This window comes from Podarcis tiliguerta, assembly GCF_965153285.1.
Source record: "Podarcis tiliguerta genome assembly, chromosome: 8".
NCBI classification, from domain to species: domain Eukaryota; kingdom Metazoa; phylum Chordata; class Lepidosauria; order Squamata; family Lacertidae; genus Podarcis; species Podarcis tiliguerta.
The window spans coordinates 24,061,296-24,074,556 of NC_139541.1; the positions used below are offsets into that span (position 1 = coordinate 24,061,296).

Sequence of the window (13,261 nt, forward strand, 5' to 3'; positions counted from 1 at the left end):
ACCTACCTGAGATCATCACCTGAGGCCCTTCTTTGTGTGCCCTCTCCACAAGAGGTCCGGAGGGTGGCAACATAAGAACAGGCCTTCTCTGCAGTGGCTCCCCATTTGTGGAATGCTCTCCCCAGGGATGTTCAGCAGGCGCCTTCATTAAACACCTTTAGGCACCAGGCAAAAAGTCTCTCCCCCTCCTCATTTAATCCTCACAGCAACCCTGTGAGGTAGGTTAGACACAATGCAGCTCCCAAAATCACTGTGAGCTTCATGGCCAAGTGGGGATTTGAACCCTAGTCTCATGGCTCTCTTTCCCTCCATGTTATGCTCACAACAACCCTGTGAGGGAGATGAGGCTGAGAGGCAGTGACTGAGTGCCAAAAACAACCCCTACAATTGAGCTTCACGGGCAAGTGGGGATTTGAACCCTGGTCTCCCAGCTCCTAGTCTGACACTCTAACCACCAAACCACATTGGCTCTACGGTTCCAAGGATTCTGGGGGTGAGGTGATGTCATGTGCTCTAAATGTATGATGTACGCATGCACAGCCTTGGGATTCCTTTCCTCTTTACCCTATATCTCCAGATATCCACTATGCAGCCCTTGTCCCTGGTGCACATGTGGTTAAATGCAAGAGCAGTGATGGCGAAAGACGTTTCTGTGCTCAGAGACAGGAGGCCTCTCAATGCTGGGTGCTGAGAGAAACCTAGTGGGAAGGAGAGGAGGGTTTCGTGGCCTGTGCATAAACTAGAAGCAGCTGAATACAACTGGACACAAAAGCAGTTTCTGAGTTGTGAATATGGCATTCATTTGGGGCAAGACTAGATGACCACACCGCCTCCCTGCAATTCGGTCTCTCTCTCTCTGTGCTTTCCTTTTGTGCATTTTCTAACAGCAGCCTCTTGCTAGTTTTCCTTCCTCTGGCGCTCTGAAGCCAGGGGGATCACACGGCATGCTCGTTACTGCCTCTTTTTACGCTCTCCCTGCAAGCCCGATGAGGCTCGCCGTGGCTTTTTAATCCCTGCAATTAACACAGAGCTCATGCTTAATGTGCCTTCCCTTTGAGCAGGGCACATCACGTGTCCATCTGGGATCTTGTTCAAACGCCGTGTGCCCCACGTACGCTTTCTCTCCTCGTGTGCTCCCTCTCTCGTCTGCAGAATCCGAGATTTTCAAGGCAAGGGCTGCAGTTCCAGAACCCAAGAGCCAAGCTCTATAGAGGGAGGCTCAGCTTCTGGTTTTGCCCCTAACTGAACAAGTGGGACCTGCAGCCAAATGTTCCAGTCTATCCTTCCCTCCTAACAGGAGCTTTCCTCATGCCCTCTGCCAGGATACTCCATTCCATCTCCAGTTTTCCTTTTCCATTCCTACCCATTATTGATTTCCAGTTTTCAGTCAGCATTTTTGAGGCTACTCAGCAACCTTTGAAAGTTTTAAAGGGGTTTTGCCCCTTAGATTTTCTTTCCTTACTATATTTGTAGAGTAAGGTGTCTCCCTTGCTTCTGCTTGCTTTACAGCGGGCCCATTTTAGGCTACTATCTGTTGACACACAGCAGCTGAGGTACATTTTCGAGGGATGGAGGTAGATGGAGACAGATCCACAAAGTTGCCAACTGGGGAAGTGCTAGATCCAATTATACCCACCAAGTTAAGTAAGGCTGGATCTTAATTCTTGGAAACGCGAAGCAGCATCTTAATGGATTTGCCTTTAGCAATAGATCGAGGCAAAGGTGGGAAAACTTTTTCAGGTGGATGGCCACATCCCCTTCTTCGCAACCTCTGGAGGACCAGATGCCAGGGGTGGGCGGGGCCAGAGCCAAAAGTGGGTGGAGCAATGAATGTAAATTTTACAGGTGGCTAGTTTCTCCAAACTGCCTCTCTATGTGAACAAGCAAGAGGCATTATCAGTGTCCAAGGACACAATCCAGCCTCGCAAAATCCATGGAGAGTTCCAAGCAGGGTCTGGTGAGACTGATGGGTGGGACTTGTCATTGCCCATCAACAGTTAAACACTTGGACCGAGCTGGCACACAGCTAACCAAGCCTCCAACTTCTCCGCTATGTTGACATGACTTGCTATTTAAAGGCATTCTAATTTTGCATCTACACATATAAATCAGCATAGGCACATTTTATGCAAAACTGTGGCATTTCCTGATCTCTTTTTCAGGTGATACATTTCCCGGTTCTTGGCAATGGCCAAGTGGAAAGACCCTAGTCCCAGACTCTCAAGGACAAGTCCCAGTTTCCTGTTTATTTTTTTCCTCTTTAAGATGTCTTGCTAAAGTGTGAACAGTTGTTGTGTTATCCTTCAGGGTTCAACAGTTAACTTGACTGCCTCGGGGTTTCTTAGATGTTCGGTTTCCTGCCATCTAGAGCACATGTATTTCAATGCCCATGCTTGCCTACAAGCAGAGCAATCCTAAATATAGGAAGCCAGAGGGATTCACACCGGTTTATAATAAAACTTGCATAAATTACCCCTGTTCCAAGCTTCTGCCACTTGGCCTGAGCCCATCTGGGCCTGGCAGAGGGGAAAACAAACATTTAAATAGAGTTTGACTAACACCATCCTTTTTTGCTGGCATTAGTTCTGCCAGGTTGCCAGGTCACATGACTGAACTGAACAGAGTTAGGATCCAAGGTAAGTCCCCTCTGCCCAGTCCCTCCCCCAGAATGCCCACTTTTCAGGGCTTACACTGGTATAAGATTCAGCAGTCCCAGCTCAGCCAGATAAGCCAGGGTGAGGGATTTATGCTGGTGTAACTCTAACTGTGGGTTAAACCACAGAGCCTAGGACTTGCTGATCAGAAGGTCGGCGGTTCGAATCCCCGCGATGGGGTGAGCTCCCGTTGCTCAGTCCCTGCTCCTGCCAACCTAGCAGTTCGAAAGCACGTCAAAGTGCAAGTAGATAAATAGGTACCGCTCTGGCAGGAAGGTAAACGGTGTTTCCGTGCGCTGCTCTGGTTCGCCAGAAGCAGCTTAGTCATGCTGGCCACATGACCCAGAAGCTGTACGCCGGCTCCCTCGGCCAATAAAGCGAGATGAGTGCCACAACCCCAGAGTCGGCCACGACTGGACCTAATGGTCAGGGGTCCCTTTACCTTTACCTTTAACTCTGAGTTGAGATGAGGGGCTTATGCTGTCATAGCCCACCAATGCTGGGACTGGTGGAGTGAGCAGGGAATGTATCAGATCCTAACTCCCTTTGCCTGGCGGATCTTGGGCTTGGGTTGTCCCCTAAGTCACCACATCTCACATTACACTTGATGGAAGGATATTGAATGGTGCCTAATGGTCAATAGCAAGGCAGGGGAATTCCCCACTCCAAGCATGCATTTAACCAAAAAGATAAACAAGTCTTTGCTCTGAAATCAGCACAGAGCAGCCTGTTGCATGAATATAGCAGACAGGGTAGACCTTGAGTCAGGAATGGGAAACATCTGTTGCTCTCTAGATGTTGATAGACTACAATTCCATCATCCCTTTGATAACCTGAGCCTCAAGGGAGCTGGACATCACAATGATATCTGAAGGGCCGCAGGTTCTCTGCTCCTAGTGGACTGACTTTAAGCTCATGGGATCTTGGTGCAAAAGAATGGCTCAAAAACACAGGTGTAGAATTACAGAATGTGGCCCCCTCCCAAGTTGGTGTCTTCTGCAACACCTTCTTGATGCAGTAATAGTGCATTGGTGAGTGGAGAAATTGTGCTTTGTTCGATGTTCTATGATGTTTCCCGAGTGATGCCACATTATTGCTATCCAGAGGGGCTGTAGTGCAGCAAAGGCGGGACCAAAACAAAATGGAACAGAATATTTGTAGGGTGGGAAATTACAGCATATGCACTGAATGGAAATTCAGCCAGGTGTTGCCCCAAAGCTTTTGCAGGCACAAATTAGTATTGAAAGGGAGGTTGCTTATGAACAGCCTGATAGCATTGTCAGCGTAAATTATCATGGATATGCATTAAAGAAGGACATCTGGGAGACCCTAAGAGGCCTCTGAGAACAAGCTCAGTTTTTCTGCAGTAACATAACTGGCACTTCCACACAAATTGTTTCATGGGCAAATCTACTCCTGTTTTCTTGATTTCAGCAGCCTAATATTATTATTATTTTAGCCATGGGGGTCTTTCAGATGTTGATGTTTTTAAAACAGTTCTGAGTCAAATATCTTTGCTGATCTTCTACCAGTAGACCCCACTCTACTTTCTGCCCATCCCTGCCTTAAGTAATGTGTAATAGCAGAAGTAATTTTTGGGATGAGGCCAGGACTCTTACAAGCATGTTCCTGTTTTCACATGCAGGAGATTAGATGGTATTGGTTTTCAATCAAGAAAGGAGTTATCCAGTTTCTTGGCAGATCAATCAATACGGACTTTTGTCATGGAAGTCATAAAATGTAAAAGGGGGGGGGAACCAACCAGCACTAATGCAGTGTTTAAACGGGAAAATTTGGGCTACCGAATTCAAATCCTTGCCCAACCATTAAATTTGCTTACTAAGACTGATCTAACCACTATCTTTCAGCTTGTTTTACCTTGCAGGGCTCTTATAAGGATAAAATGAAACGAGAACACAAGAACTTTCTTTTCTTTCTCTTTTTTTCTTTCCTTTTTTATTATACATTTCAGAAATAGCCCTGTGCAAAGGAGTGCAACATACACGATATTTATAAGTAAAGGAAACAAGACTACCCATTGAAAGGTCATTCCAGAGTTTATGCGAAGAGAACGGCAAAAAAATATTTCCTCACTTGAAGAGGCATTTCCCCTCTTGTTTTGCAGGTCATGCAAAAAGTAAGTAAAATTGAAGTACAATCAGGAGAACCAGAAAGGAAGAAAGGAGAAAATGGAGGAGACTCCGAAAGTCAGCTTCCCATAGGTATATGTGTGTTTCACGTAAAGAGATCAGTAAAGAGCCTTTATAAAGAAGAGGATTATTCAGGTACAAAAATTTTCTTTACGTGGACTCAAAATCACAAAAATGGGAAAAGGGAAAAAGAATAATGCCTTTTGGCATTTCAAAATATTTGGCACACTTGTCACTGTATTGTGGTTTGGGATGGGGTGTTTTTTTTTGTAGGGTGGGGTGTTTTTTGTGTGACAGAAAATAAAGTCACAGTTTTTTTAAAAAAGAAAGAAAGAAAGCAGTTAGCCCACGTTGCTTGCTTGTGGTCATTAGAAAAAGCGATGCACATCTTTTGTTTTTTTCTGCCCCCATTTCACATATAAAATTAAATTTCTCTATCTCCTTAAGAACAATTGCCTCCTGCAACAGTGAAATACCAGATTTGCAATCTGTTTTCAGAAAATAATACTGAGAGAGTTTCTTCCCTGTAGAATCCCTTCCTTAGAAAAGTTTTGGTTCCGTACATTCCACTGAAACTTTAAAAGGTAGCTAGAATTAAATATAGATATAGATATATAGATATATGTTTATAATTATATATCATTATTTTCCCCTCCCTTTCCCCACCCACATTCATAAATACAGACATTTTCTTTTAAAAAAATGGAGATGGAGAGCATATTGTATGGAAATGTATGGAATTGTTTTTGCAAGATTTTACCATGTAAACAAGTGCTTGTTCAGAACAAGTATAAACAGTGACACTTTCCAAGATTTCCAAGAAAACACTGCTAGATTCCCTGCCTTTTTTCTGTTCTGTATGTTTAAGGGACTTTTTAAAATCCAAATTCCCAATTACTCATCATCCAGAGGAAAAAAAGGGGAGCACCAGTCTTAATTTAGACAACTGAGCTCTTCTTCGTACATTTCAATTTGTACGGTTTGCATTTTACAGTTCCTGGAATCTAGTTGGGCTTGGATTTTTTATTTTTATCTTTTCACACATGAGTAAAACTGCTTTCCTCATCTCACACCGTCTGCCTCTGAGCCTGCTCCTAAGGATTTCGCAAGATGGGTCACAGGATAGCAAGAAATAACTTCAAAGTGCTATTAGTTTGCTTGCCTTTTTTGTTTTTTGTTTACCCAATAATAAAAGGTCAATCATTTTCTTCCCCCTCCTTTTCACTCAGTGTCTCTGTGGAAAGATTTAAACTCCCGGAGGTGGTTTCTCTGAAATGTTTTTGAGGACATCATCAATTCTGTCGTCTTCAATGACAACTGTAAGCAGATAAAAAGAAAAGAAAGCAGAGCATTTAAGATTCTATGAAGCTTCCATTATTTGGATTTTAATTGCTGACATCGCCCTATAGTAAAAAGCCACAGGGTGGGGCGGGGCTTTAAAATGGGTGATAAAATGAGAAAGGGACAAATGTGAACCAGAGAACTGAAGTTCTGTAGCTGACAGTCCAAAGAAATGAGCCCTGCATCAGATTAACAATTTATCCCAGGTCTTGTAAAGGAGAATTACCTGGTGGATTTGTCTCAGAGCGAATTAGTGGGAGTGAAAGTGTGTGGGTTGAATTTACATCCATTTACTCACCTTGAAAACCATCATTTATCATTTGCAATTATTTTTAATCCCTCTTCCACGCAAAAAATAAAATAAAAATTAATCTCCAGTCACACTATGTCCAATAGGGGATCATTACCTAGTGAGTGAAATTAGAGTTGCAGTCACAAAACGTTTTTTACTTGTGACTCAGAAAATCTGCTGTCACCCTCCCCATGACTGTAGGGTGTGTACGTACACGTACACACACACACACACACACTCCCTTCTGAAAAGATGATTTCAGTCCAAATATGTGCTGTTCTTTCCAGAGGAGTGCCTGCAAAGTTTATCACTGAGAATCTCCTCTTTCGAAGGTCACAAAATCTACAACCTCAAAGGTGATATATAGAGTATCAAATTAAGATTCTTTTTTGTAAGCAAAACAAAAAAGCACCGACTCCACCAAAAAACATGCAAATGAAGTCCCAGGTTAGCTAGTGCCATTACTATCCTAAAATTAATTGCAGGATCAGAAGCACAAAGAGACCAAACACACACACACCCCTTCAACTCATTATAATTAAGCCCTAATTATGTTGGGTGAGACCCTCCAGTCTCAAGGAAAAACGTAAGCGAGTCGAAAGCTGTAAGTGGAAAGGGTCCATTGATGATGTCCCCTACTGGGGTCCTATTTTCCTTCCTCTGTGCCCACCTCTCTAAAATCTTAAATTTGAACGTTGGTACCTCCAACCCATTTCCTCTCTCCACCAAATCATTTGAGAGAAGTGAACTGGATCTAAGGATTCAAGAGGAGACAGAGGTCCTGGGAAATACATTTCCCAACTCATCACCTGGAGCAGAGTGCTGTGCACCTCCAAGTCTTACTACTGTTACATCAATAAGAATCTCAAGCGGAACCCACTGGGGACCTGCAAAGGGGTGTCATGGTTTCTGTGCAGCGGGCCCACCTACTTGGGGTGGGGTCCAACCCCCCTCCCCCCCCCACACACAAAAATGGAGAATGGCCCAGTCTATAACCTCACACCTCTATATTATTGTATTTCCAGACAGCCATGCTGTTCCAGCAAAAACAACAGAATAGACTTGTGGCACCCGAAAGGCTTACCTATTTATTTTGGCATAAGCACCGCGCACCAAAACAAACTGAAGTGCCACAAGTCTCTTGATCATTTTAAACATGGTTCTTGACCATCAGCAGCCAAAGTTGTTGTAATTACCACCACAGCCTTCCTTCCCTCACTGCCTAATTTCCCACATTTTAGATTGTAAGCGCTTAGAGGACAGTGACCAATCTCAATCTCTCTCTCTCTCTCTCATATGCTAACATACACTGAGGACACCAGCAGGAGGAGAAGAACTTCCAATTTCAGCAAATTCATTTGACTCCAGATATTTTTGCTTCACTGGGTCTTATAGGGACTGTGAGAGATAGGAGCACATGGGAATGAGAGACACGCAGACTTATACTCCATATTATTGACACTGTGGTAGGAGCTTATGGAAAACCAGTTCTTCGGTAAATGAGTGCCAGATATGTGTGTGCATGCCCTTTTCTTGCACAGAGAGAGGAAGGGTGATTTTTCACTCAGCACTTTGGCCCCATTGAAGCCCCGATCAAAGGCCCTTTCCCAGCACAGCTGCAGAGAGTGCAGAAACTCTTCCTGGACAGGAGTTGCATGCATTGGGCTTTAAATCCCGCCTCCTCACCTGACCCTCACCTCACAACCATATTTGGGAATGGGCAGTGGCGTAGCGTGGAGGGTGCAGGGGGGGCCAGCCGCACCAACCACAACATCTGGGGGTTAGGGTTAGGGGGCGCAAATCCACGGGTTAGGGGGTGCAAATCCATGGGTTGGGGGTGCAAATTACTTGCCTTGCCCCGGGTGCTGACAACCCACGCTACGCCACTGGGAATGGGCACTCCTTTTATTTATTTTTTGAGCTTCTATCCTTTTGACACACACAAGCACACATCCAGCCTGCCTTGGGCATGTTTCTTAAGATTAAATTGCCAGGTCAAGGACCCCCCTGCTGCGGGTCTTCTGGATCCAGGATATGTGGATGGGGTGAACAGCTAAAAGTCTGCGGAGGGAGAAGGAGAGCAGAAAGGTTTGCATGGGCTTAGCGCAGAGAAAAGGCGAGGGGGTGAACGGGTGCAGGGTTAGGAAGAATTAACAGTTGCAGATTGCGTACAACATCAGTCAAACGCAGGGTGGACCCACTGAAATGAACGGACCACTTAAGTCGATTCAATTCAATGGGTCGTCTCTGAGTTAAAACATATTAAGAACTACGGCACAAACAAGTTTCACCCCAGCTGTTGTGCAAGGAAGTGGTTTTGGAGAAAAAGATGGATCATTTTTAAGGGTGTATTTATCTATGGGAAGGTGCTTTAAGCCGGGGTCCTATCTAATTCAGAATCAGATAAGGGCACAGGAACTGTTGCGAACATAGAAACACTGGAAGCTTCCTTATATCATGTCAGGCTGTTGTTTGATCTGGCTCTATTACCTACACTGACTGGCAGCAGCTCTCCAGGTTTCAGATAAGGGTGCTCCCTATCCCTACCTGGAGATGCCAAGAACTGAACCGGGGAACTTCGACATTGAAAGCAGGTGCTCTATCTCTGAGCTGTGGCCCGTCCTCTAAAAACAAAGCAAGATGCCCGACCTCGTGGCTCTAATCAAGGGGCCGGTTTTAACAGAAGCACTGAAAGTCAGGTTGTTGGTCTATCTAGCTTAGGGTTACCTACACTGACTGGCAGAGGCCCTTCAGGCTTTCGGACAGGGTACATTCCCAGCCCTACCTAGCGATATTTGGGGGGGGGGGATGAACCCTGGATCTTCTGCATTCAAAGCAGCTGCTCTGTCGTTCCTCACTGCTGCGCTCCCAGCACATCGAGGGGGGGTGTATGTGCTCCTATGGAACATGATGAGGCTTACTCTCGAGTAAGCACACCTAGGACTCCGCCATGGGAGCTCCTGGTGGTGGGAAAACCCAGAGAAATTGCAAATAAGGGTTTGTAACTAAGGGGATGCAAGCTCTCACAGGCCACCCCACTCTCGGAAAAGTTAAGAACTTCCACAACATTGGGGGGGAAGGGGCCCAGCAATTTGCCTCAAAGCAATGGGGAGGCTGGGGTGCAGTTTCCAAGCGCGCCCAACGACAGCCTCCCCCCGCCTGCTGCTCCCCCTTTACTCCCCGTCTACCCCGCATGTGCCCCGCATCGCTGCCCCGCTGCGCTCACCGCATTTGCTCCTGCCGATCTGCCCCAGCTTGGGGGGCCGCTTGGTCTGCCCCCCCGCGTAGAAGTTGTTGGTGTCCTGCAGGCGGCAGGTGAAGGAGATCTGCCCCACCTCGCCGCCGTCCCCGTAGGGCCCGATCTTCTCCTCGCTGTAAGGCAGCACCTCCGACATCGTCGCTTCCACCGAGGCAGCTCCCGGGAGAGCGAGGCAGGCAGGCGGGCGAGACTGCAGCGGCGGCAAGTAGCAGCTCCGGGAGGGCGAAGTCCCTCAGGCAGGCCCGCAGGGGTCGTGTCCGGGGTGCGGCTGGTGGCAGAAGTAGGATCAGCCGCAGGGGGGGACGGAAAGCTCCTGGGGGGCTGCCTGGCTAGGCTGCGGCTCCTTGCCTAGCCTGTTTTTGCCTGGGGCTTGCGCGCTCGCGGCTCGGGAAGGTGCGCAGGGAAGGTGCTCAGCAGACTGGCAGGCAAAGCCCAGCGAGGAAGAGACAGGAGAGGGAGGGGAGGGAGGGGAGGAGGAAAAAGGCAGAGATCCCTGGAAAAGCTACAGCGTCAGAGAGGGAGGAGGAATGGAGAGAGAGAGAGATGCATGCAGCTTGGAAAGTGTCTCACTCTTCTCTCATCCGTGTCTCCCTGCGCTCATCCGTGTCTCTAAGGAAGAAAGCGCGTCGGAAAATTCCTGCGCTCTCCTTATCTCGCGTGTTCATCTCGGACCAGCTGCTCGCACGTCTTTTGCAACGGCGTTGATCTTGCAGCCCATGCTTGCTTGTTTTGAAATGTTGCAGCCCAGCCTGCAGACCTTCCTCTGTGACTCCCGGAGACTAGCATGCTCACGTTACGGTTACTGCGAGCAGCAGCCAAAATGCATCTCTTTTTCGTGGGGTGGGGTGGGGTGGGGAAAGAAATAAAACAACAGTAGATTACCCTTTAAGAAACAGCAGCAGCAGCAGCAACTCAGGACACCCCTTGTCCTGCCATGTTGTATTTGTTGGCCAAATTTTCACCAGCTGGCAAGAAAATAATGGTATTTGTTTTACAATCTGCTTTGCTGCCCTGTCAGCTCAGCATCCTCAGGGCAGATTATGGTAATCGATATTTTAAAAACGAGTACAACAACTTGTGTACATGTGAGCGTGCGCACACGCACATATTTATGCACTCCTTCTTCTGTTTATGTGAATGCTTGCATGGATAATTTTGCCAAATGCATCTATGGTGTTTTCAATGGCTGGTTTGGCAAGAAAATAATTGCATTTATTTCTATTAAAACTTCCTCTTGCCACCCTTCAGTCCCACTACCCCAGAGTGGCCGGCAATAAATGAATTTAAATATAAAATTCTATTATTATTTTTTTAAAAAAAGTTATAGCTGTCCTCATCCCTGTGTGTGTTGCGTTCCTTTGCCCAATGTATCTATTGTGCTTTTAGCAGCTGGTTGTTGTTTTCCCCCCCAAGTAAATAGCAGGTAATATGACATGAAACAAACATTTTAGAAGAAATTAAGTGCAACTCAGTACACAAAGTGTAAAACAATCACAACAATTAAAGTTAAATAGCAGGAAACAGAAAATACATGACAGCTTGCACAGAACCAGCATCTCCAATGGCAGCAGTTGCTGTCAGCTGGAGAAGCAAGCAGCCAGGGTTAACTCCCAACTCTTGCTCTGCCTCGTTCAGACGAGCCTACCTCACAGGGTTGTTATGAGGGTAAAGTGGACGAGTAGAGAGCTATAGATTGTACAGTGGTACCTCGGGTTACATACGCTTCAGGTTACAGACTCTGCTACCAGCGAAATAGTAGCTCAGGTTAAGAACTTTGCTTCAGGATGAGAAAAGAAATCGTGCTCCGGCAGCGCAGCAGCAGCAGGAGGCCCCATTAGCTAAAGTGGTGCTTCAGGTTAAGAACAGTTTCAGGTTGAGAACGGACCTCTGGAACAAATTAAGTACTTAACCCGAGGTACCACTGTATCCAGCTCAGTTCTACATGGAAATTATGGACCCAAGTTAGCGAAGTCCATCCATTGCTGTTGGGTAACTGAGAGGTACCAACATTGGCTACAAAAGCGGCTAACATTCTCCTTTCCCTTCCTCCCTCACAACAAACACTCTGTGAGGTGAGTGAGGCTAAGAGACTTCAGAGAAGTGTGACTGGCCCAAGGTCACCCAGCAGCTGCATGTGGAGGAGCAGGGAATCGAACCCGGTTCACCAGATTACGAGTCCGCCGTTCTTAACCACCACACCACACCGGCTCTATTCCTGCATTGCAGGGTGTTGGACTAGATTACTCTTAGGATCCCTTCCAGCTGTACAATTCTATGGTTCTAGTGGAAACAGCTTGTCCCCCCCCCTCCAAAAAAAAATCTATATTGGTCAGCACTACATACAAAAAGTTGCATATTAAGAAAAATTTGCCAAGGAGTTTTCATGAGGTATCTGGAAATGGTTATGGAAATGAATTTAAGATTTGAAAGAGAGGCGGGGGGACAAAAATTGATGCATTGATCCATTGTTACTTGCTGCAGTGAACTGAAACACCCCCACAGAGTTTCTCCTTTGGCTCCTGGTTGGCTGTGTAACTTGAGAGATCCAGTCTCAGGATGGAATCCTCCTAGGTGACTGAAAGGCATCGCTAACTGTGTTGCAGCAAGGTGATGCAACCCCATGTCTACCTGAGACATCAGTTTCAGTTGTCAGTTTCCTACAGCCAGAAGGCAAAGGAAGCCAGGAGTTCTGTTCTTGGCCCAGCCTGGGCTGCCCTGCCCTGCCTCCATGTGTGAGAGGTGTCACCTTATTCAGATGCAGGGAAAGACCTGCTGATCCCTCAAGCAATTTTTTTTCTCCTGCCCTCACTCCAAATAACAGAGACCAACCAGAGACTATTGAGAAGCAAAGCAGCTAGTAAGTCTGATCTTTATTAACTGTTGCAATAGGGTGCTCCCCCACACACAGGAGAGAGGATGAAGACCCAGAACAAAGGTGTGCCTGCCCTGACGTATATAGACATTTTAAATTGCCCGCCCTGGAGTCCACCCCCAGAAACATCATACATACAACACAGAAGGGGTGTAGCCCAAGACCACCCCCCAGATACATCATACCTACATCACAGAAAAGGCAGTCTACAACAGAAATCTGAGTGCATTGTTTATCTCCTGTCTGGCGAGTTACCTGATTGCAATATCTGGGTTTTGGCCACTCTTTTGTTATTATAACTACTTAATTCCTGAATCTAGGTCACAGGCTCACACCCTGTTCATATCTTGAATGTGCCAGTAAGACAGGATTTGTGAGGAAACAGACAATGGGGAGGTTTCCCTCTTGGACCTTGCAGAGAAATATTTGAGGTCAATTTGTTCAGGACCTAATCTGTGGGGTTTCAGACATGTGGTTTATATATACAGTTATGAATATATATATATATATATATATATATATATATATGACCTTAAAATTCTTATAACAACCAGAATACAACCCCCCTCAAATTGGGGGTTGCCTGCCTAAGCAACCCCCAATTTGCCTGATGGAGCATCTCCAACCTCATTGTTCACTGGGCCCAGCTCCGAGGGACTGGTGGTTCCTTCACTGCAGTTACAGGGAACAAGG

General features: G+C 46.3%; 1 protein-coding gene across 1 annotated transcript; it reads right to left on the reverse strand.

Moving 5' to 3' along the window:
• Positions 1 to 5,061: 5,061 nt before the first annotated feature.
• Positions 5,062 to 10,424, reverse strand: CAMK2N1 (calcium/calmodulin dependent protein kinase II inhibitor 1). Its single transcript, XM_083452317.1, has 2 exons — positions 9,664 to 10,424; positions 5,062 to 6,121 (listed from the first exon to the last, which is right to left on the reverse strand). The coding sequence occupies exons 1-2, from the start codon at positions 9,830 to 9,832 to the stop codon at positions 6,051 to 6,053; spliced, it is 240 nt and encodes a 79-aa protein (XP_083308443.1). The 5' UTR covers positions 9,833 to 10,424; the 3' UTR covers positions 5,062 to 6,050.
• Positions 10,425 to 13,261: the final 2,837 nt, after the last annotated feature.

What these genes read in the sequence shown, in the direction of transcription:
- CAMK2N1 (XM_083452317.1), bottom strand. Translation starts at nt 9,832, where the DNA reads ATGTCGGAGGTGCTGCCTTACAGCGAGGAGAAGATCGGGCCCTACGGG. An exon ending in GATCGGCAGGAGCAAATGCG is followed by an intron (nt 6,122 to 9,663) that starts GTGAGCGCAGCG and finishes ATCTGCTTACAG; the next exon opens with TTGTCATTGAAGACGACAGA.